Source organism: Amblyraja radiata, chromosome 25 (assembly GCF_010909765.2).
Source record: "Amblyraja radiata isolate CabotCenter1 chromosome 25, sAmbRad1.1.pri, whole genome shotgun sequence".
Lineage (NCBI taxonomy): Eukaryota > Metazoa > Chordata > Chondrichthyes > Rajiformes > Rajidae > Amblyraja > Amblyraja radiata.
The window spans coordinates 29,379,910-29,404,338 of record NC_045980.1 but is presented as its reverse complement, the minus strand read 5'-3'; the positions used below and the strand labels follow the sequence as shown (position 1 = coordinate 29,404,338).

The window sequence follows — 24,429 nt, the reverse complement described above, 5'->3', positions numbered from 1 at the left end:
CGAGCAGAGAATGCCACAACATGCCTGCATCTCAGGAGGAAAAAATCGGTACGGATTTAAATGACATTGTATTTTATGCGGGATGTCATTGACCAAAGCAATTCAAGAAGATGTGAACATGGACCCGTACTCCTCCCCCTCTCTCTCTCCCCGCGCCCTTGCCCCAGTGATCCCACTTCCGCATTCGGTTGGAACTTGCCAACGGCCGCCGCTCCCGCGCAACCGAACTTGCTCGCGGAGAGCCCGCCCCCCTCGCGCCGATTGGCCCACCCCCGCCCGCCCACGGCCAACCTCCGCGGCCCATTGGCCGAGCGCGCCGTCCATCACCCAGGCCGCAGGTCGACCCGCCGCTATCAGGTTAGGTTGAACTTTTCACCTCAACCTGCGAAAAAAACATCTTTTTTTTTTGCACCGGGGCCTTCCTTGCAGCAAATACACCCCCCACCCCTCCCCATCCCACCCCCCTCCCCCCAAACTCAAGCTTCAAACCTTATTTGCTGTTTTTGGTCTTTGAATGGCGGAGACGGGGCGGCGGTTGCAAGGCTCGGCTGCTGCTCCCGCCGAGGCTGCTGGTGGTGGTGGTGAGGAGATGAGGAGAGGGAAGCCATGCAGACGCAGCTCACATTGCCTGTGGTTGCTAACGGCGGCCTTGGCGACGGCTCGCTGCTGCCTCGGTGCGAGTGCCCAGCCCGACAAGGTGGTGTGGGCCATCAACGCCGGCGGGGAGACTCACACCGACGTCCACGGCATCCAGTTCAAGAGAGACCCGCTGGAAGGCAAAATCGGCAGGGGTAAGCCATGGTCCACGGTCGCAGGCCCGCGGGGGTGGAGTATACAACATTTAGTTTAGTTTTAGTTTGGAATATACAGCCCCTTCGGCCCACCGAGTCCGTACCGACTAGCGATCCCCGCACGTTAACACTAACCTACACACACTAGGGACATTGTTTTACTTATGTATGCCGAGCCAATTAACCTACATACCTGTTTAGAGTGCAGGGGAAGCCGAAGTTCTCAGAGAAAACCCACGGAGGTCACAGGGAGAAGGTATAAACTTCGTTTCAGACTGCACCTGTAGTCGGGATCGAACCTGGGTCTCTGGCGGTGTAAGGCAACAACTGTACCGCTGCACCACTGTGCTGCCTTAACATGTGAAGGGGCCGGGGGGGGGGAGAGTTGGGGTGGTGGTGGGGACAGTAGGTATTTATCGCACCGAAAAGGCCACGTGTTTCTTCCCTCTACTAAGGGGTCACAGCTTAAGGATAGAGGGGAATGGCCTACTCCTGCACCTCTTTTCTATGTTTCTATGTCTAACCAATGCCGACATGCTCACTTTGCCCCTTATGTTGGAAAAGAACTGGAAAACTTGCATGTTTGCAAAATCAATGCCCCCCCCCCCACATAAAAAAAACTTTCCAAATACTCGTGTGTAGATTAAAAGTAAAAGCTGATGGTTCCATGGAGAGAGAAACAAAATCACAGATGGGAGATCTGTCAACTTTTCCTCATTGATCGGTGAATCTCAAGTGTAGATTAGTTTGTCATATAAATTGATCTACCCCCTTTTTATATGCTGCCAAAGGTTCAAAAAGTAATCTCCTGTCTAATACAAGGACTGGACTATAAAAGACTGGACAAGCTAGATGCAGGAAAATGTTCCCAATGTGGGGCGAGTCCAGAACCAGATGCCACAGTCTTAGAATAAAGGGGAGGTCATTTAAGACTGAGGTGAGAAAAAACGTTTTCACCCAGAGAGTTGTGAATTTATGGCATTCCCTGCCACAGAGGGCAGTGGAGGCCAAGTCACTGGATGGATTTAAGAGAGAGTTAGATAGAGCTCTAGGGGCTAGTGGAGTCAAGAGATATGGGGAGACGGCAGGCACAGGTTATTGATAGGGGACGATCAGCCATGATCACAATGAATGGTGATGCTGGCTCGAAGGGCCGAATGGCCTACTCCTGCACCTATTTTCTATGTTTCTAATACGGATGGAGCTTTTGTGTCGAAAATCTGCGTTGCGACTACGTTGTAAATGTTAAAATAGTAATTGCAAATGTAAAAATGTTAAAATAGCCTGCAGATATATGGAGAATGGAACACGTGCATTAATATTTCTTGTATTTGCATGTTAATCCTGTAAATGGAAAACTAGTTACTCTTGACAATTCTTACTGGATTGGCACACTACTGAAAACCATTCTCCTCTCCCCATTCTGTGCAGCATGGCATTCTTTGAATTGGCTGTTAATTTGCTTCTATGAATGGCATTTTGCTATTACTGATTATTGTGCAAAATACCATGACCATGACTTTTTTCTTATATGAACAGTCGCACCATCTCCACACAGATGTTGAGAACTTGTAAGAACTACAGAGGTTATATTCCTTGGGATTACTCTGTCATTCGCAACAATCATCTTCCCACTTTCTACTCAATTCATTGATAGACTTTTGCACACTAAGGCAATCAATATTAGTGTTGCTTTATTGTTATCACATTTACTAAGATATGGTTAAAAAACGTGCTATCCAGTCAATTCATACCAGATGCAAGTGCAACAGAGTGCAGAATACAATGTGAGAGTTACAGACGAAGTATAGATAAGAAAATGTGCAAAGGACACAACAAGGTTGATTGGAGACATGGACTATACTCCCAGTTTATGAGGAATCTAGTGACGAAATAACACCAGGAAAAAAACTTATCCTCAAACTGGTGGTACATGCTTTCAAGCTTTTGTATTCTCTGTCCAACTGGAGAGGAAAGAAGAGGGAGTGACTGGAATATAAGTAGTCCTCAATTATGTCAGCTGCTTTCCCAAGGTGAAGTGAAGATGGATTCTGTGTTGGAGTGGGGAGAGGAAGGCTGGTTTTCATGACGGATTGGGCTGCATCCATAGATCTCTGCAATTTCTTGTGGTCTTGGGCAGAGCAGTAACCAAACCAAGTGGTTGTGATGCATCCCAGTAGGATGATTTCTACAGTGTATCTCTAGACATTGGAGACATGCTGAATTTCCTTATTCTTCTGAGGAGGTAGAGGTATTGATGTGCTTTCTTGGTGATAGATTCAGTGTAGTTGGACCAGGATAAATGTTGGCAAATGTTTATGCCAAGGACCTTTTGCCATCTGCAATCTTGTAAAATATGCTCCAGAGGAATTTGGCTGCACAGTCGAATGCAGTCGAAGGAGTACAGTAAGGAGCTGCGAATGCATCCTTGTGGGGCACTGGTGTTGAGAATTATCCATCTTGAGTCTTGAATGCAATTGCTGATTGAGTATACACAGCCATCTAAGATAATGAGTTCTGCACGAGCTGCCTTCTGCACCCGTGCAGAACTCATGAATTTCATTAACTTCGCCACTAACTTCCACCCTGCCCTTGGGTTCACTTGGGCGATCTCTGACACCACTGTCTCCTTTTTATTTTATCTCTCTGTTGCCGTCACACGGACAGTGTATTGATTAATGTCTAGCCCAAACCTACCGACTCCTACAATTAACTGGGCTGTACTTACTCAAACCCTGCCTCTTGCAAAGACACTATTACCTACTCTCGATTTCACCGTCTCCATTGCAACAACTCTCAAGATGAGGCTTTCAATTTTAGGACATCCAAGATGTCCTTTTTTTTTAAAGTAAACTTTGTCCCCCCCCCCCCCCTGCTGTCTTTTAGGCATTAGAGATACAGTGTGGAAACAGGTCATTAGGCATGCTGAGTCTGTGCTGACCAATGATTACCCCAGCACTACCCTGGGTACCCTACACACACCAGGGACAACTTGCAATTTTACAGATACCAATTAACCTACAAACCTGTATGTCTTTGGAGTGTGGGAGGAAGGTAGGGCACCCGGAAAATACCCACGTGGTCACAGGGAGAACGTACAAATTCTGTACAGACTGTACCATAGTTGGGATCGTACCTGGGTCTCTGGCTCTGTAAGACAGCAACTCTACTGCTGTGCTGCCCAGATGGATCACTCGCCCGCGTCTCTTCTGTGTCCCGTAGCCCTACTCTCGCTGCCCCCCCCCCCCCCCCGGTCAGTAGGTCAAAGGCCCCCCTAGACCTCGCCTTTCACCCCATCAGGCTCCACAACCAGCACATCATCTGACATTACCGTAACCTCCTCCAGTCACATCTTCCCATGCCTATCCCTATCTACCTTTTGCAGAGACCGCTATCTCTGCAACTCCTTGGTTGACTCGTCTCTTACCACACAAACCACCCTCTTCCCAGGTACTTTCCCCTGCAACCGCATAAGATGTAAACCCTGTCCTTATAATTCCTTCCTCGCCTCTATCCAGGAACCTATCCCCATACCTGGCGAAAAGACTATGTATTCATCCTATCTAATCCCCTCTTGTGTATATATACACCTCTGTACGATCACCCCTCAGTACCCTACTCTCCATTGAATAAAGTCTGAGCTTGCCCAAGCTCTTCATAAATATTTTTTGTATTCTTTCCAGTTTAATGGAGTTAATTCACTCAGTTCTAAATTGCCTGCTTTTACATTAGTCACTGCTGTCATCTCGAGACCAGCCTTTTACCTTCAGCTAAATTTTTTCTCTGTTAATCCTTCCCTGTCTTTGTCTTAAAGCCCTATCAATATCCTTTGCTATTCAAGTTATCTGGATATTGGTCTCAGCCCAGTTTAAATCACATCCATCTGAACAAAATACATCTTGCTTCTTCCCACTATTGGTGTCATTAACCTATGAACTGAAAGCCCTACCTCTTTAAGGCATGTGTTTAAACGTTTAATTTGTTTGCTGATGTGCCAATTTCTGTGGCTTGAGCAGCAATCTAGAAATTCCTTTTTCAATTCTGTACTTTAGTTGTACTCGGCCTGTCAGATTGCCTCAGCAATTTATTTCTTTGGTACAGTTGGTTCCAAAATAGACCATCTCAAAGAATCCTTCAATCCATCCGAATCAGTTTGAAGAAAGGTTCTAGCCCAAAACGTCACCTATTCCTTTTCTCCAAAGATGCTGCCTGACCCACTAAGTTACTCCAGCTTTGTGTGTCCACCAGTCCTTCTTCAGATTCAAAGAGACCCCCTTAACTCTGAAATTATCTGGAACTGTAGCTGTGGAGAATAGTATTTTCCTTATTTTGTATTATTTCCTAGCATTCTCCAATTTCACTTCTTTGCTCCCTGCTTGTTCCATCATGTTATGGTCAATTTTGGATATCTGTACACAATCTATACCAATTTCCAATGCCTACTTAGCTTTCCGAAATAGTTTTCTGTTACTGACTGAATGCCGAGGTGATTTCCTCCCACTCTCTGCTACCAATGATCTTATTTGCTCAAACTGCAAGAAAGAGTAACTACAAAGTAGCAAACTGTATCAAGATACTTCAACCGCATGATTGAAAAAATCCATTTGGTTACATAAGGAGATGTTAGGGCAGAAGAACCAAACTTAATCGAAGAAGATAAGAGCAGAAAAGTTGAGAGGTTTCATTCAATACTTCCAGAGTTTGAATCTTTCACAGGTGAGGAAAATATAATAGTTGCTCGAACAATTAACTTCGGAGGTGGTCAAAAGACCTGTAAAAATTTGACTTTGGGAAAAGAATTGTAAATTTACGCTGTCGCTGAAGAGAAAGTCAACATGTGTCAATAGGTGCAGGATTAGTTAATGGAGTAAATCTGAGTGTAAACAGAAGATGTTTAGATGACCTCCAGATTATAGAGAAGCAGAATAAAGAAAGTCAGTGAAAGGACATTGGAATAGCTGAGGCAGGAGATAAATTGGACTAGGTGATCTGTGGAAATGAAAAGAGTCCAGGGGTGTTTAATTGTTCTATGAACTGGGACCAGAACAATAAAATGCTTGCTCACTGCAGTTTTGTAGGCATGTTAAAATGTTACAACACAACAAATAAATATGCAATAAATGAACAAATTTACCAGGCAAATCAGACGACGATAGTGCAAGCTAAAGTGTGTAGTGCAGTCTCAGTATTGCAAAGTCCATACTAGTTTGGTGCTAATGTATAGTTGTGGGTAGGGTTGAGCCTGCAGGTAATGGTTCTCAGGCTCCTGAACCTTGATATGAATTGCCGCCTTGAGGCAGCACCAACCGTAGACCCATTCGAAGGTGGGGAGTCAATACCTGTGATAGATCAGGAAATGTTCACCGTTTTCTGCAGCCTCCTGAGCGTTTTCTAAAGCTTATCTCGATGTCAAAATTGTGACCAAGTATGTACATAAACCGGTTTAGTGTCAGATCATTGCCAGGGAGAAGCATGGACGTAATGTCAAGGGAATGTATTTTCTGCTGCTTTGCTGGATAAGCAGTCTGCCACTGTAAAGAAAGTGGAGAGCTTGAGACGTAGTGTTCTGGTATTGCTGATGATTTCAGAATAGATGTGAAAACTAATGCTGTGCTTTTGAATGAATAACAAATATTTGGGTATATATATGGGAGGGAGATGAGAAGCAATGTTTGGTAGGGGAAGCCAATTTAACAATGTAGGAACAAGGTGCTGATTTACCAAAAAAGACACAAAATGCTGGAGTAATTTAGCGGGTCAGGCAACATCCATGGAGATCATGGATAGGTGAAATTTTGGGTTGGGGTCCTTCTCCAGATCGAAGAAAGGTCCCAACCTGAAACACTACCCATCCATGTTATCTATGGATGCTATCAGACCCAATGAGTTACTCCAACCCTTTGCCTCAACATTTGTAAAAGACGCAAACTGCTGGAGTAACATAGCGGGTCAGGCGACATCACTGGAGAACATGGATAGATGACGTTGTGGGTTGGAACCCTTCTCCAGACAGAAGAAGGGTCCCAGCCCAAAGTGTCACGTATCCCTGTTCTCCAGAGATGCTGCCTGACTCGCCGAGTTACTCCAGCACTTTGTGTCTTTTAACAATGTTGGGGCAGGAATTGAATTAATTGCAGGTGATTCTTTGCCTATGATTGAATATAAGAAGATGTAACCAATAAATGTAGAGCCACCCAACCTGTTGAAAGTGGAGCAACAATGGAAGGTATAGTGTGGCTAAGGATTTAGACTGCTAGTGGATCAGGAAGAAGATGATATGTAGAGTACCTCTGTCATAGTTGCGTAAAATGTCACTACTGATTTTTGCTGCGTTTTTTTTAATACTTTGGCATAGGCAGAATACCAATTGAAGGCAATCAAATTAGTAAGTCCTGGAATGATGGACACAAATGTGGACAGCAGCTGCATGTTCAAAAGATTGCAATAGATAAGGAACTGGGAAATGGGGCACTTGTTTGCTATGACAGAATGATAATTTTTGTTTTGAGAGGTGGTGATTACAGATTTATAGCTATGTAAAAATAAAATATTGTAGATGCTGAACATCTAAAATAAAATCATAAATTGCTTCATATAAGCAGCCATTTGGGTTGTGATTTGTGTTGGAGGAAAGTGTAAATGATTTAGTTCAACCTCAAAGTCATCTTTATTGAATAGTTCCAGTGTTAAAATGGGATCCAAGGTGGAGTGGATAGGTCTGCACTTCCCCGGTGAGAAATTTAGTGAGAATAGTTTGTGGGGGGAAAAAACAGGTGGTGAGTCTTACGGCCAAGATTGTGAATTTGTAGTGAGCGTGAGAGGAGATTAAAGAAATTGGACAGGAAGCAGGGATGGTGGTCAGAGGGTTTTTTTCCATTGGAAGTCTGTGACCAAGTGGCTAATTGAGGTGATCGGTGTTGGAAACCCTACTTGTTATATGATACTTTAACAACCAGCTTATGCATAAAAGAGGTATGATTAGTAAGTTTGCACATGAAAATTTGTGGTGTTGTTAATTGTGAGTCGGGTAGACTTTGGTTACAGGACAATTTAATGAGCTGATAAAATGGATAGAGTAATGGCAGATGGAATTTAATCCTGAAAATGTAATGCATCTTTGAGTGGGCAATTAAGGCACAGGGAAATAATTTGGCTATGAAGGTGCAAGGGGATACTTGCCTTCTTTGGGCATAGACTTGAAGAACAGGGAGGTTATGGTACAACTAAACAAGGCACTCGGCTGGAGAACTAACTAGTTCCGGTCACTGAAAATGATGTGAAGGAGAATTTGCAAAGCAGATTCACCAGGACTTTATAGAGCGTTTTAGCTATGAGGAATGATTAGATAGATTGTTTTTTTTTCCAAGTGGGAAGGTTGAGGGTGACCCGACTGAGGTATTCAAAATTGTGCAGAGTAAGGATGGTAATATAATGAGATTTTTACTTTCCCTTTTTAGTAGAGGTGTCTGTGACCAGTTGTCCAAGGTATAAATCAAGTGTTAGGATATTTAAAAAGAAAACTTTCATCCACAGGTTGGTTGAATCTCAAGTGCACTGAGTGCTGGGGTGGAGGAGGGAGCTACTCGCCAACAACATTTAAGAAATGTGTAGAAAGGAACTGCGGATGCCAATTTATATCGAAGACAGACACAGTGCTGGAATAACTCAGCGGGTCAGGCAGCATCTCTGGAGAAAAAGGATGTGTGGCGTTTTGGGTCGGTACTCTTCTCCAGACTGGAACATTGCCCATCCTTTATCTCCAGAGACGCTGCCTGAACCGCTGAGTTAGTCCAGCACTTTGTATCTGTCTTCAATACTTCAGAAATATTTAGAGGAGCATCGGAAGTGTAAAGCATAGGAGGCTTCGGGCTGATTACTGGAAAATGGTTGTAGGTGTTTGATCTATCTGCCTTCCACAAATGCCTGGACAGTGTTGATGTGACACTACCTGCACTGTCCTTGCTACCTCGTCTCGTTTGAAATATTTAATTAAGGTTTTATGCAATTATTTCCCTATGTTTTTTTTAAATAAAAAAACAATTAATGTAAGTAGTTTTAAATTATTCATTTGATATGGGTTTTCATAGGATCCTGTTTTTAAATACCTCATGAAAGTGATTGATGTGAACTGGCTTTTTTGCTACATCACGCGCATTAGTGTTTGGTAGACTAATAAGTTTACATATAATTACAATGTTCCTACTCATTTGAGTTTAATCAGTCTAGATTCATGAAGTAGTAAATACTAAACTGTCAATGCTATATTAATTCATCTTGGCTGTACCGGTGCCACATTTGCCCTGCAGGTCTGCTTTGCAACGAGGCAGGGAGGAGTGGGTAAAATGAGGCTTCTATAAATATTTGTCAATGTTGAGAAATGTTTGGCTGATCGGCAAGATAAATTGGGTTTTGTTTATCTTTTTGAAACTTGTAAATATATTAAAACGTTAATAAACATAGCCTCTGCCAAGCTTAACATTTTAATACAAAATTGTGTTGGTAGCTTTTAATTATTTGGATATTAATGGGACGTTACTCTTTTTTTCTATATCATTAGTTGCCAAAAGTGAAAAGCAGAATACAGGGAAAGAGAACAAATCGGTTGATGTAAACTGCATATTTTACCTTGCATCGGGAATTTTCTGTTAATATTGATACTGTACATCAAGGAATCTCCTGGATTGATCATAAGATCATGGAATCACCATAGCAGGGAAGAAGGCAACATAGTCTATGTGGCTCTTGTTAGTCCTTTGTGGGACAAAGGCCTTTGTTAAGCTTCCGCAAGGTAAGCTGCTCTGAAAGGTTAGATCAAATGACATCCAGGGAGAGCTTTCTATCAAGATGCAGAATTGACTTAATGGAAGGAAGGTGGTGGAAGGTTGATTTTCAGACCGGAAGCCTGTGATTAGTGATGTGCCTCAGGGATTGGTACGGAGCCATTGGTGTTTGTAGTTTATATCAACAATTTAAATGAGAATGTACAAGACAAGATTAGTAAGTTTGCAAATTACACTAAAGTAAGGTATTGTAGACAGTGAAGATGGTTATCAAAAATTACAGCACGATCGTGATTAGGTGGGCAACTGGGCTGAAGAATGGCTTCCAATGTTGAATGCAGACAAGGGTGAGATGTTGCATTTTGTGAAGTTAATCCAGGGCAGCACCTTTACAATGAATGGTAGGGGTGTGGCGAATGCCGTAGAGCAGAGGGATCTGGGGGTGCAGGTGCACAGTTCTCTGAAGTAGCATCAGAGGTAGATAGGTTGGTTAAAAAGGCTTTTGGTAAATTGGGCTTCAACAGTAATGGGCCTGTCCCACTTTCACGACCTAATTCACATCCTCTGCCGAGGTTGCCCTTGACTCATACTCGCAGCATGGTCATCACAAGATCGTAGGTAGGTCGTAGCAGGCCGTGATGCAAGTCTTAGGTATCAAGTAGGCCGGGGCGTCAAGTAGTTCGGGGCGTTTTTCTAACATGATGTAAATTGTCCACGGGCAAAAAGGTTGTGAATTAGGTCGTGAAAGTGGGACAGGCCCTTTAGGAGTGTTGAAGTTGGGATGTACAAGATGATGAGTCCTTATTTGGAGTACAGTGTTCAGTTTTGGTTACCCTGGTGTTGGAGGATGTTAGTAAGTTGTGAAGGGTTTAGAGAAGATATATGAGGATAATGCCAATACACAATGGCCTGAGTTATAGGGAGAAATTTGGCAAGCTAGGACTTTATTTCTTGGAGTGCAAGAGGCTGAAGGGTAATTTTATGGAGTTGTCTGAAATCATGAGAGGAAAAGATAGGGGGAGAGCCTGAGCCTTTTATCCAGGGTAGGGGAATCGAGAACCAAACGGCATAGGCTTATGATGATGGGGAAATATTTAATAGGAAACCAAGGGGCAACCTTTTCACTTGCAAGATGGTGGGTACATGGAATGAGCTGCCATAGGAGATAGTTGAGGCAGGTACTTTAAAATACATTTAAAAGACACTTGGAGAGGTATATGGATAGGAAAGGTCTGATATGGATAGGAAAGGAGAGATATGAGCCAAATGGGGTTAGCTTGGATGGGGCATCTTGTTTGGCACGGACAGCTTGGGCTGAAGGAGTTTTTTGATACTCCTGTGTAATACTCCAGAACCTGCTGCTTCCTATTTTCTTTGCTGCAACTTACACATTTTCTGTTTCATGCCTATCCAGTTGCCCGATGAAAGTCCTGATTTACTTTGTGCCTGCTATCCTTGTAGATAGTGAATCCCAGGCCATACGGTGATCTGCTTAGTGGGTTTGTCCCACTCCTCGCGATCTTTAACCCCTACCTTTACATCCTTTAATTATTGAACTTCGTTTGTGGGGGCAGCTTCTCTCGATTTACTCTGCAAATTCAGAGATCAAATCTCCTCTCAATTTTCTTTGCTAGAGTGAGCAAACCAGTTTCTCCATTCCAAGCTTGTACTTAGAACACTTCCAATAACTTTTTTTAGCACACTTTTGATCCTCCACATTCTTCCTAATAGGTCTCTAGGTGTGAATGCAGTTCCAGTTGTGGTTGTACGAATGTTTTATGGATGTTTGACGTAATTTCCCTATGCTTGAATCCGGTCTCTCTGTTATTAAACCGAGGGACACGTGTGCTTTACTGCTGCCATCTCAACATAAACCTCCTTTTCATAATTTATGTATGTGTGGTACACCTCCAGGTTACAAGTGTGCCATTTAAAAAAAATAGTTTGTTCTAGGTGTCTCACACAGGTGACCATAAGGTGTTAATCACCCATCTTTACACATGAGTCTGCAGAGTTTTATGGTGTGCAGGTTTTGCAGAAAATTAATCCTTTACATTTTTGATGTAAGTTCTGATCCAAGTAAAATGTGTTAATGGCATGAACCGATTTTTTAAAATTTCAATTTCCTACCCATTTATTATAGGCTGTTGTAATAATATTCTGACCCAGCTTGTCTGCTTAGCTTGGAATGCGAAATTTGTGTTGCCAATCCTTTAAATCCTTTCAAGCTGTTAATATGGAATTGGCCAAAATATGTTTTTGTAATAAAGAAATGTATTTTTAAAGATAACAATTTTGAATGGCATTAGGTCAGCACAATGGTGCAGTGGTAGAGTTAGTGATTTACAGTGCCAGAAACTACAGGTGATGTCTGTACGGAGTTTGTACGTTCTCCCTGTGACGTGTGGGTTTTCTCTGGGTGCTCCATTTTCGTCCCACGTTCCAAAGGTGTACAGGTTTGTATGTTAATTGGCTTCTATCTTATCCCCAGGGATAATTTACAGAACAAGTATGCGGGTGATTGTTGGTCAGCATGGACTAGGTGGGCCGAAAGGACTGTTTCCACGCTGTATCACTAAACTAAACGTGGAAACTGAACTGTCGGAGCTCTGTTCTCAAGCTCCTGGTGCAAATGTCCTTGATAAAATCTACATTAGTCATTCTTGTGCGTTAGAGCCATTCTCAGAATGGTATATATTGATCTGTCATTTTTTGATATTACCTTCTTAAAAAGCCATAAATCCTTGTGATGAATGCTTTGATAGTTTTGGAGCGTACTGATTTTTTGATGAATATTTACGTTATATAATAGAGCATTTTGCAATTTCAAGTCACTTTATTCTGCATCCAGTACTGCTAGATCATAAATAGCCCCTCCAGGTCCATTTGCCCTGTTTAGCTCCAATCTTAAAAGATAACCAGTAAGGGAGTGTGACATTTTCCATTTACTGTACTGGGCACCTCTGCAAGAAATTACCAATCCAAGCACTTTATATTGGCATATCTCTGCTATGAATTTGGTTGCGATAGACCCAACTTAATTCTCCATTATATCCTCAGAGTTGCACACAGGGAGAGGAATTTATTTCCTATCATTAGAACTGAATTTGAACCCTGGTCATGCTGGCTATGATGAAAGTATAGCGTCTAAAGTGTATCTCAGTATGTCTTCACTTGGCTTGCTCTGTGCGAACAGCTACTTCATGTAAGGCAGTATGGTGTCTGTGAACAAAATTATGGAGAAGTCCTGGGCATGAAAATATCCAGTTGTTTAGTACATTAAATATACAATTGTTTTTATTAGAAACGTAGAATCATAGAAAATAGGTGCAGGAGTCGGCCATTCGGCCCTTCGAGCCTGCACCGCCATTCGATATGATCATGGCTGATCATCCAACTCGGTATCCCATCCCTGCCTTCTCTCCATACCCCCTGATCCCTTTAGCCACAAGGGCCACATCTAACTCCCTCTTAAATATAGCCAATGAACTGGCCTCAACTACCTTCTGTGGCAGAGAATTACTTTGCTTATTAGTTACAGATGTCTTGAACCAACGTAAATTTAAATTGCTTGTGACCATATTTTTCATTTTACTTTCAAAATTTAAATTTTATTACCAATACTTTTGGGTCATATAATATATTGGCTATTGCCTAGTATGATGATGTAATACCTCATTGGTTCAATTACAAGAACATGGGTCAAATGTAGGAATTTGATGCCCTTTGAAAAAATTAAAAGTGATTCCTTCAAATTTTGTTACATTGGTAGTCTACCTTTATGGTTCTGCAGATAATGGTGCTGTCTGTGTGATTGGACTTCAAGCCCATTTAAAGTCCAGGTTTAATTATTGATGTAATTGTCTGCAGAACACTTGCCCATGGGCTGTGTTGGGAGATGGAGATGAAATTAGTCTGGGTTTCTGTATTGCTAGCATAATTGAAAATGTGTGTTCAGAAAATACAGAATTGTTCTTAACTCTGATGACCAATTACCCATGAGACTTCTTGTCCGGCTAATGGTGTTGAATTGAGCAAGATACTAGGTGTTAAGGACAGACTATGAAACTATTACAGTTGGCTAATCCTTGTCTTTTGAGAACACCAAATGCGAGATTTCAGTGATGCAGCTAAATGTCAGCAAACATTATTGGCATGTTGCATTCAATTCTCTCTTTTAAAGAGGAAATCAAATAAAAGCAACAATTGTGCAGAGTCTGGCATAAATAGAACTCATGACATTTGAAACGGATAGCGATAGAAATGCAATTGAACTGATTCCTTGGTGGTCTTTTTATTCATTCAGATTGTTTGCTTTCATTCTCTCTGTTATCAATCTTGGGTTTTTAATTTCCCCCTTGCTCAAATTAGGTTCTGCAAGTTAACCGCTTGCCACTTTATGCAACTGACTGTTCTTAACTGAACTGAGCAAGTGATTGGTGGCTGTTCCACTGTGAGGGGAGGTCTTGAACAAACCTGTATTCAGCTGCTGTGCAAATTAACTTTTAAAGAAATTCTGAGTAGCATTCAGCAGCAGGTATCAGAATGGACAACCCAAAGCCTATTTTAGCATCCTTGTCACTGTCTCAACAGAAATTGGGAAACAATCTTTGTACCCCTCTAACTTGTGGTTCACATATTGCAATTACCTAATGTTGCCTCCAGTTAGGGATTTTAACAAAAAGCTGTTAATACGAGTTAATATTTTCAATTTAAAAAGACACAAAATGCTGGAGTAACTCAGTAGGTCAGAGCGCAGCCCTGGAGCACATGGATAGGTAACGTTTCGGGTTAGGGCCCTTCTCTGCCTTGTTCTACTATTAAGTTGCTCTGAAAGGTTTCATTTAGAAACACAGCACGGAAGCAGGCCCACCGAGTCTGCGCCAACCACTGAGTCCGTACACTTGCATTATCCTACACACACACACTAGGACAATTTACATTTATACCAAGCCTATTAGCCTACAAACCTATACATCCTTGGAGTGTGGGAGGAAGCCGGAGATCCCGGAGAAAACCATGCAGGTCATATAGAGACATGGAAAATAGGTGCAGGAGTAGGCCATTCGGCCCTTCGAGCCAGCAACCCCATTCAAAATGATCATGGTTGATCGTCCAAAATCTGGCTTTTTCCCCATATCCCTTAACCCTGAGCTAAATCTAATTCTCTCTTGAAAACATCTAGTGAATTGGCCTCCACTACCTTCTGTGGCAGAGGATTCCACAGATTCACAACTCTCTGGGTGAAAAAGTATTTCCTCATCTCAGCCCTAAAAGGCCTATCCCTTATTCTTAAACTGTGACCACTGGTTCTGGACTCCCCCAACATTGGGAAAAACTTGTCTGCATCTACCCTGTCCAATCCTTTAAGAATGTTATATGTTTCTATAAGATCCACTCTCTTCCTTCTAAATTCCAGCGAATACAAGCCCAGTTGACCCATTCTTTCATTATACGTCAGTCCCACCATCCCGGGAATTAACCTGGTGAACCTACGATGCACTCCCTCAATAGCAATAATGTCCTTTCTCAAATTAGGAGACCAAAATGCACACAATATTCCAGGAGCGGTCTCATCAGGACCCTGTGCAACTGCAGTCGGACCTCCTTGCTCCTAAACTCAAATCCTCTCACAATGAAGGCCAGTGGCTTTCTTCACTGCCTGCTGTATCTGCATGCTTACTTTGATTGACTAATGTACAAAATCCACACAGACAGCACCTGCAGTCAGAATCGAATACGGATCTAAGACAACAGCATCTCTTCCGCTGTGCCACCGTGTCGCCCATGAAAGATGTTTCTAGTGTTGCCTTCTGTTGAATACTAGATATGGATAACCTAGGGCAACAGTGAATATTTGGATATTCAAATATTCATTTGTGTGAGTAAGTATTACATGACATTGCCTCTGAACATTTTGTCTCTTGGCTTTGATCCAGACTCGTCTCCATGTAAGTTCTGTAGAGGATACACATCGGGGACCGGTGGTTTACCGAAAGTGGAGTGGCGCCGGTTGCACAGGCATGACTGAGGTATGGCGGCTGCAACACTAGTGGTTTATTTTCTGTAAACCACATTGTCCCCAGTGTGTATTCTGTTTTGTACAAAGTGCACGGTTTGCATTTCTATAGCCATTTTGGATATTTATTATATATATATATATATATATATGAGTGCATATATGCGGACATTTATTTTTCTTGTAATCCTGAAGGCACTGGCTCACTTGAGTCTGGTTTCAGTTTGTTGGCTATCTTCTGGGCACCTTAGCTAAGTTAATGCTAGTGATGTACATGCCTGCACAGAGAGGTCCAGTCTTTACTTATTGTGCACACATTCCCATTTTAATCACTTGGATGCAGTGAATATGGTAACAGAAAGAGACAGAAGGTGGACTTTCTCAGGCACACTGTCCTCCCCACCTGATGGGTTTTTTAATCTACTGGGGATGGTCCAGTGCAGAAGGTACACAAAAATGCTGGAGAAACTCAGCGGGTGCAGCATCATCTATGGAGTGAAGGAGATAGGCAACGTTTCGGGCCAAAACGTTGCCTATCTTCTTCGCTCCATAGATGCTGCTGCACCCGCTGAGTTTCTCCAGCATTTTTGTGTGCCTTCGATTTTCCAGCATCAGCAGTTCCTTCTTAAACACGTCCAGTGCAGAAGGTTTAGCCCCAATGATTAGCTCGTGACAGGTCACAAACACCTGAAATTAACCGTATGGACCCTTAAGTAGAATGTTAAAGTATATTGCATTGCACCTTATGCTGGAATATGAGGAAAATGGTCAAGAAGAGCAACAGGCCATGTGCAGTAGTTAGAATGGTAAAAATATAGTTCAGTTTAGTGATTCAGTGTGAAAACAGGCCCTTTGGCCCACCGAATCCACGCTGACCAATGATCACCCCGTGCGCTAACACTATCCTATGCATTAGGGACAATTAATAATTCTTACCATGAACCTATCTCCAATGACGTATTATAAGTAATTCATTCCACCTTTTTTCTTTTTTGATATTTGTAATTCTTTTTTTCTCTTTCTCTCTCTTTCTATCTATATAAAAAAACACGAGAAGCAGAATTAATCGAAAATTGAAAATTTTAATAATGTGTGATTGATGTATATGAAAAGTTTTTTTACTATAATATGTAACTATACTTTATCATAATATGTTTGCTTCTAATAAAAATATTTAAAAAAAAAAAATAATAATTCTTACCAGTCAATTAACCTGTACATCTTTGAAATGTGCGAGGAAACCGGAGCACCCGGAGAAACCAGGGAGCCAATAAACACCGTGCAGACAGCACCCATAGTCCGGATCGAACCATGGTCTCTGGTGCTGTAAATCAGCAACTCTACTGCTGCGCTACCGTGCCACTGCTCACCACTGTGCTGCCCTGGTGGTTGTGGTAGCAACTCTTTGAAACGGTGAACCAATGCCAAAAATAAAATAATTTGCTGTCCTTCCATAAATACTTATCTCTATCGTATATGCTCAGTGTAACAAAATCCTGCCTAGTGAAACAAGACAGCATTTAGCAAATGGGCTCTTTTGCTTTTTCTCAAAATGCTAACTTTAATGGTGTTACAAACAATTGCAAATAATTTGTGAATATGAGAGAGAGTCTGTCTTGCCTTTCCTTCTTTGCAAAACAAGTAAAGGCAGGATATTATCCGATCATGTTTTATTTCCATACACCTTGTCCGGGGTTTCTATTTCTTCTTTGTTTCTTAAAACTAATTACTTGATAATTACTCAACAATTGCTGAAAAGCAAAATTCAATGCTTCCTGTTAAAAGAAATATGAGCCGTCACTCCTCTTTTGGAGCCTGGAGATTATCGACTCTCATTTCAGTCCAGAAACTTGAGTTCTTAATCGATGCTGACATTTTGTAGTATCGGAGGTGGTGTCATTTGAGTGAGATGTTTAACTGTGGCCTCGCCTCGTTGTCTTCTCGAGGGAATGCTGAAGAGTATATGGATCTTATGCCATAATTTCATATGTCTTATGAAAAAGAGCAGGCAATTGGCTCTGGTGTCATGCCCATTAGTTGCCTCCAGCAATGTAACCCAGCAAGGTAACTGGTCATTATTTCATTTCTTGGGTTGCAGTTGGCTTGTTAGCAAGAACTTTGCTTCAAAAAAATGCATCGTTGTGTATAAAGCGATTTAAAATGTCCTGAAATCATGAACAATTCTTAATCAATTCAAATTGTTTTACTTTGCCCACTATTTGTTGCCTAATTAGCTGACCTGGATTCTTGTAGATTTGTAATATTTTGCTTGATAATTAATTTAGTGCATACGAGTGAGTGCATATTAGTTAGCTGAGAGCTGGAGATTATTTTTTTCCGAATCCTTTGTAACACTTGGCCGTCTTTCTTTTTCCTCAAGCGTCAGACTATGGGATGAGATTACCTATTTTTCGATCAATGCCTGAAGATCAAATTCTGTACCAAACTGAACGCTACAATGAAGAAACGTTTGGATATGATATTCCAATTAAAGAAGAAGGCGACTATGTATTGGTTTTGAAGTTTGCCGAAGTTTATTTTGCTCAATCTCAACAAAAGGTAGTTTTATTATCTTTTTGGTTGTGAGATGGAGGTTTGGGGTTCTATATGCAGGAAGTATAGAATTGTTTAAAATATATATATAAATTGGTTGTTAAAATGAACAGAATAATCTCTGATAATAATTAGTGAGTCAGGCAACAATAACATGGAAATTCACTGTGGTGGTCCACGGAAGCATTTCATAACTGGAAAACTTGGCTCCAGTTTTTAAAATGTTCTTTTGATTCCCAGTTTCCATAAAGTGGAAATACTGTAATTTCTTTCTTCAATAAATGTTGATCAAATCATTCCATTAGTTGTTATATTCCAGGGAACACAGCCCTAGTTTCTGAAATCTCACCTTGTAATTTGATGTTTTGGATCCCCGTATCATTCAGGTAAATCCATGCTGCTTTCCAAAGACAGTATGTTGTGTTGTGTTATGCTGTGCCCAGAATTGCTCGAAGTGGACCAGCTGTATCTAACTTCCATCCCTTTTATGCTGTAGACATTAAGATGTAGGAATGGTCTTGAGGAATGATTGGCTTATTTATGTTTCCAATCAAATGTTATGCAGTTCTACTTCTAAAAAAGAAATCTGAAAAATAAAAATAGAAATGAATTATTTTTCAATACCTGTGTATATGTTCCTTTCCATTGGAATATGGATAGTTGTGTGTATTATATTTTCAGTAAAATCTATTTAGCAATTATAATTGTTCATGTAGTTTATTTTGAAACACCATGTTATTTAAAATTATTAGTGCACTGTTACAGAGACCTTACTTATCTGCCATTTTATGCAATAAGGACCTTTCCATTGGGTTTCATTTCAACTACTTAGAATCTTCTTAAAATCCCGCCCGTCAACTCACTTGGATTCCAGGCCCAGTTCCAGACCGAGAGTCTGATTAAGGGTCTCGACCGAAACGTTACCCATCCATGTTCTCTATGGGATGCTGCCTGATCTACTGAGTTACTCCAGCACGTTGTGTCCTTTTGTGTATTAACCAGCAACTGCAGTTGTTTGTTTCTACTACTAATGATAATACCATACTCGGTTATAGTGGATAATCACCAATAACGGACATCTTTATCCCCTCTATGATCCAATGTAATGACTGGTAACTATAATATGAATTAGGAGCAGACAACAGACAATGGGTGCAGGAGTAGGCCATTTGGCCCTTCGAGCCAGTACCGCCATTCAATGTGATCATGGCTGATCATCCCCAATCAGTACCCCGTTCCTGCCTTCTCCCCATATCCCCTGACTCCACTATTTTTAAGAGCCCCTATCTAGCTCTCTCTTGAACGCATCCAGAGAACCTGCCTCCACCGCCCTCTGAGGCAGAGAATCCTGCTTGATCCTGCTCTGCCATTTAAATCCTGCTTGATCCTGCTCCTTCCACATTGTCACTTGCAAAGCCACTATTCCCTGTTCTCAATTTTTCCAGCTCACCACATCTGCTCCTAAGATGATGCTTTTCATTCCAGGACATCAGAGATATTTTTTTTAGTAAATGTGGTTCTCCCCCTGCAGTCGTGGATGGATCCCTCACCCGCGTCTCCTCTGTAACCTGTATTTCTGCCCTCGTTCACTCTCCCTCCAGATGGAACCAGGATCGAGATCCCCTAGTACTTGCCTTTCACCCTACCAACATCTGCATCCAACACATCATTCTCCTCCACCAGCCACATCTTTCCATCCCCACCCCTTTCTGCCTTCCACTGAGACCGCTCCCTCCACAACTCCACAGCCTTGGTTCACTCATCCCTTCACACTCAAACCATCCCCTCTCCAGGTACTTTACCCTTCTACTTGTCCCATACCTGCTCCCTCACCTCCATCCAGGGACTGCAGCAACCTTTACAGGTGAGACCGAAGTTCATGTGCTCCTCTTCTAACCTCATCTAGTGCATCTGATGTGGTTCCTGATGTGGCTTTTTGTATATAAGAGGAACCAAGCATATACTCAATGACAGCCTCACCGAACACTTGCACTCAGTCTGCCAAAGCCGACCAGATCTACTAGTTGCTAACTATTTTAGCTCATCTTCCCCCCCCCCCCCCCCCCCCCAATTCCCATACTGATCTTTCTGTCCTGGGCCTCTGCCATTGCCAGAGTGATATTGGAATGCTTTCTGGGCTGCAGTTTCAATGTGGTTGGATGAGGACATGTGGTCAATGATATTTACACCTAGAAACTTGAAGCTCTTAATTAGCTCCACTTTGACACCATTTACGTGCACTGGGGTGTGTACTCCACCCTGATTTCTGTAGTCGGTGATCAGCAACTTAATTCTGCTGACATTGAGAGAAACATTGTTGTCTTGATATCATGCTACTAAGCTCTCCATGGTCTCGTCTTTTGTAAATGGAGTTAAAGCGGAATGAGGTCACACAATCGTCAGTATGCAGGGAGTATAATAAAGGACTGAGAAAGCTGTTTGTGGGACACCGACCGGTGTTGAGAATTGTTGTGTTGCCGATACTTCCTGGTTATAATCAGGAAGTTGAGGATCCAGGTGCTGAGGGGATCCAGGAGTTAGGAGAAGTGTTTGGTTGATGTTATGGTGTTGAAAGCAGAGTTCTCGTCTATAAATGGAAGACTAATGTCGGTGTCTTTGTTATCTAGATAATCCAGAGAGCCAGGGAGATAGCATCTGCCGCAGACCGGTTATGGCGATGGGTGAATTGCAGTGGGTCAATGCTGTCCGTGAGGCTGGAGTTGACATGTACCATGACTAGCCTCTCAAAGCAGTTCATGAAAACAGATGTCAGAGCCTCAGGAAGTAGTCATTTAGTCATGCTACCTTAATTTTCCTTTGGGATCGGGGTGGTAGCAGTCATCTTTAAGCAGATGGGAACCTATGATTAGAAAAGGAATAGATTAAACAGCCACAGCCAGACATAAAAACCGTTTTTATACACGAGTAGTTGCTCTACTCAACAGCCAAAAATCTGTAGCCTCCCTTTGATCTTGTATTTTGTTGGTTCACATGCTTGATCAATTATGTTTTATCTTTAATGTTTTATTATTATTAATGTTTAGTGTTTTCTGAGTCATTCGTAACTGTCACTATGTCATGTTGTTACTTGTGGGCGGAGCACCAAGGCAAATTCCTTGTATGTGAATACTTGGCCAATAAACTTACTTAAAGATGTCTGCAAATACTCCTGCCAGCTGGTCTGTGCAGATTCAGAGGATAAAAGCTCACCCTCTGCTCTCAGAACAGGTGAAGGTCATTCCACTGACTTGCTGTTCAAAATGAGCATGGAATCCCTCATTAGGTGACTTTGGTTAGTTTGGGATGCTAGCTTGGTTTGGAATTGTCTCTTGGGACCCCTGATGGCTTTGTGCAGACCATATCTAGGTTTACTGTATCGGTTGGGATCCTTGGATTTGCCCTTCAATAGGGAATTGATCTTGTAGTATATACTGACTGACTTACTGATGAAGTCTATGTTGGCAGTGCCATACTCACTTAGGTTGGCTGCTGATGGACTGGTCCACTGACACCAAGCAGTCAGGTAGGAGCTGATCGGGTTTTTTCTGACTTTCTGTATCGGATCGTCAGGTTCCTACACGCATATAACTCTCAAGATCTGTCTTGTGCCCAGCACATTGATGCAATAGCGAAGAAAACACATCAATGCCTCAACTTCAAGGATTGAGGGTGTTTGGCATGTTGCCAAATACACTATCAAACTTCTACAGATGTATTGATTGGTTGCACCACGGATCGGTTAGGTAACTCGAATGCCCTGGAATGAAAGAGGCTGCAGAAAGTTTTAGACATAGTCTGGTCCTTCACAGGTATTGACCTCCCCACCATTGAAGAGATCTATAGGAAGAGTTGCATCAAAGACCAATGCCGCCTTGGCCATGCTCTCAACTTACTGCTACCACCAGGGAGAAAGTACAAGGACCCGAGAACCATTACCTCCAGGTTCAAGAACAGGTCCTTGCCAGCAGCCATCGGTCTGTTGAACTACACTCCACACGCCTAACGACACCCCTACCATAGCAACAATCTACTGTGGACTGAGTTTTCGGTTGCACTGTGTACTTTAGTTTTTGTACCATTATGACATGGTTACCGAGTATTACTAGTTTATTAATTTATTGCATATTCATTGCTGTATTGTTGCATTAAAAGGCGTGGAAAGCTGTAGCAAGTAAGAATTTTACTGTTCCATTCCCGATGCATGACAATTTGCATGAGAATTTTACTGTTTCATTCCCGATGCATGCTCTTGGTTCTTAATGTAAAAGTGACTTGTCAGCACTTTGTCTTGGTCCTCTGGTGCTTTGTAGTGCAGAGAAGGAATGAGTAATATCATGTCTGTTATCATCAGCTTTTGTTCCCAGAGGCTTTCTGCTCTAATCACTGGCCTGAAAGAAGCATGGCTATAACATTCCACATAGGTGGGCAGGGCAAGGCAAGGATTTCAGGTACGCCCAATGTGTTTGTATTAACTAATTTATTGAAGACATTGCAAGAGGATTAGAAGGCACATTGCTTTGCTCGCCCTTTTGCCTGAGGAGTGAACAGGGAATTATTAATTATGTAAAAGCGATTCATCTTGCTCCATGCATCTCCCATGATGTATAGTTCAATTATAAAGGCCACATAATGGAAAATATAATCTGCTTTCATTGTCGAAACAAATGAGTGGAATTCTGGATTTTACTTCGGAGTCACGTGAGTGACTTCGTGAAGAACCCCGCCTACGGCGCATGCGTGTCATATCGCATACACGCATTGAACGTGTCGGACCTGGGGAGGACGTCCCCTTGAACGGGAGAGTTAACAAGCCGGTCGACGGCAGGTAAGTGATTCTGCATTTTCACCGTTTTTTAGGAATGGATAGAGGACGCAGAAAGGCTGTGAAGAAGCTGCAGGATGTCGGCGGTAAAGGTGCCGGGGACCAGCAGCAGCAGCCGACGGCACAGGCAGTTTGCGTTGAGCCAGCTGTGCCAGATTCAAACCCCGCGCCGGGGAAAAACTAATTCTAGACCGGGCGGGAAGGCGAAACGCAAAACGAACCGCTGGGAAAGTGAGCCCGAAAAATCGCCGGTAAATACTTACTTGTATAGCAGTGATGATGACCAGCTGCAGGGCATAGAGCAGCCGGCAGCGATCGCATCTGCAGAGCTCGGAAAACAGTACGAGTGGCTGCAGCATGTGGGGCCGTCATCTATCTGTTTGGAGGAGTACCGGGACGGCGGAAAACGGCGTTTGCAGCGGCCGGGAGCAACCAGAGCCGGTAGGCATGGCGACGAGTTGCGATTTAAACCGCGTGCGACTAGTGCCCGAGGGCACGAAAGTCGGCAGGAGCGGTGGGCTAAAAAGAAACACCCGCGAGCGACTAGTGCGGGAGAGCACGAAAGTCGGCTGGAGCGGTTGTGGGAGGAACATCTCCATAGTGTCAGGCTCCAGAAAATGGATAAAAGCCGCACACATACAGGTGTAAGTCCCTCAGAGCATGGCCAGAAAAGGCTGCTGGACATATCATCCTCATCTGAAGAGGGTGTTCAAGGGCTGCCTGACTCGGACTCTGAACAAGAGTCAGAGCCACGTTCCCATATGGAGGATGAGGGAACACAGTTGCTGGACATGGTGCACACATATTTCCAGCAAGAAGAAACTGGAAAAGACCTAGAGGCCAGGATGGCGGCCAGCATTGATTATATGACGACCCATCACCTCAAAACTGATACCTTAGCTGAGGTATGGGCAAGACATTTACCTCCGCGAAATTGTGCGGCTCTGAATGTACCCAAGGTGAACCGAAGCATTTGGAGACACGTGGGGCAGGATATTCGGAGTCTGGATATAAAAATACAGAATGCTAGTAAAGGACTCTCGGCGGGTATAACAGCTTTGGCCCGTAGGCTGGAAAATGTGGATATGTCCAATGACATGAAAGACGCTTTAGCACTGTTTTGCAATGTTCAATTTGAACTGAACAACATCAGGAGGGGCTATTCAGCCAACGTTAGACCCAAAATTTGCAATCCTGTGCAAACAGAAAGCCATAAAACCTCAAAATTTGTTGTTTGGGGGTGACCTATCAAAACAGGTCAAAGATTTGGAGGAAGAGGCCAAAACGTTGGGCCTAATAAAAGCGACCAAAGGATATGTCGGAAAACGGTATCATCCTTATGGGACGACTAAAAAAGCAAGTACTAGTATGTATAGTACGAAAAATTGGAGAGAGGCCAGAGGAAACCAGCAACAGCGTCCTTTTTTAGGGGTTGGCCCGGGACGCCCACAATGGAAAATGCGG

The 24,429-nt window shown here is 42.7% G+C and overlaps 1 protein-coding gene across 2 annotated transcripts in view; it reads left to right on the top strand.

The window, feature by feature from the left end:
- The first annotated feature begins 307 nt into the window (after positions 1-307).
- mlec (malectin) overlaps positions 308-24,429 on the top strand; it is a 49,625-nt gene continuing 25,503 nt past the window's right edge. Inside the window, exons 1-3 of one of the 2 annotated variants that reach the window (XM_033043669.1) lie at positions 680-791; positions 15,511-15,603; positions 17,971-18,149. In XM_033043669.1, the coding sequence (XP_032899560.1) occupies positions 17,985-18,149 (165 nt within the window). In that variant the 5' untranslated portion in view covers positions 680-791; positions 15,511-15,603; positions 17,971-17,984. Of the gene's footprint in view, positions 792-15,510; positions 15,604-17,970; positions 18,150-24,429 lie in introns of both variants that reach the window. The other variant, XM_033043668.1, reaches the window with a different exon arrangement.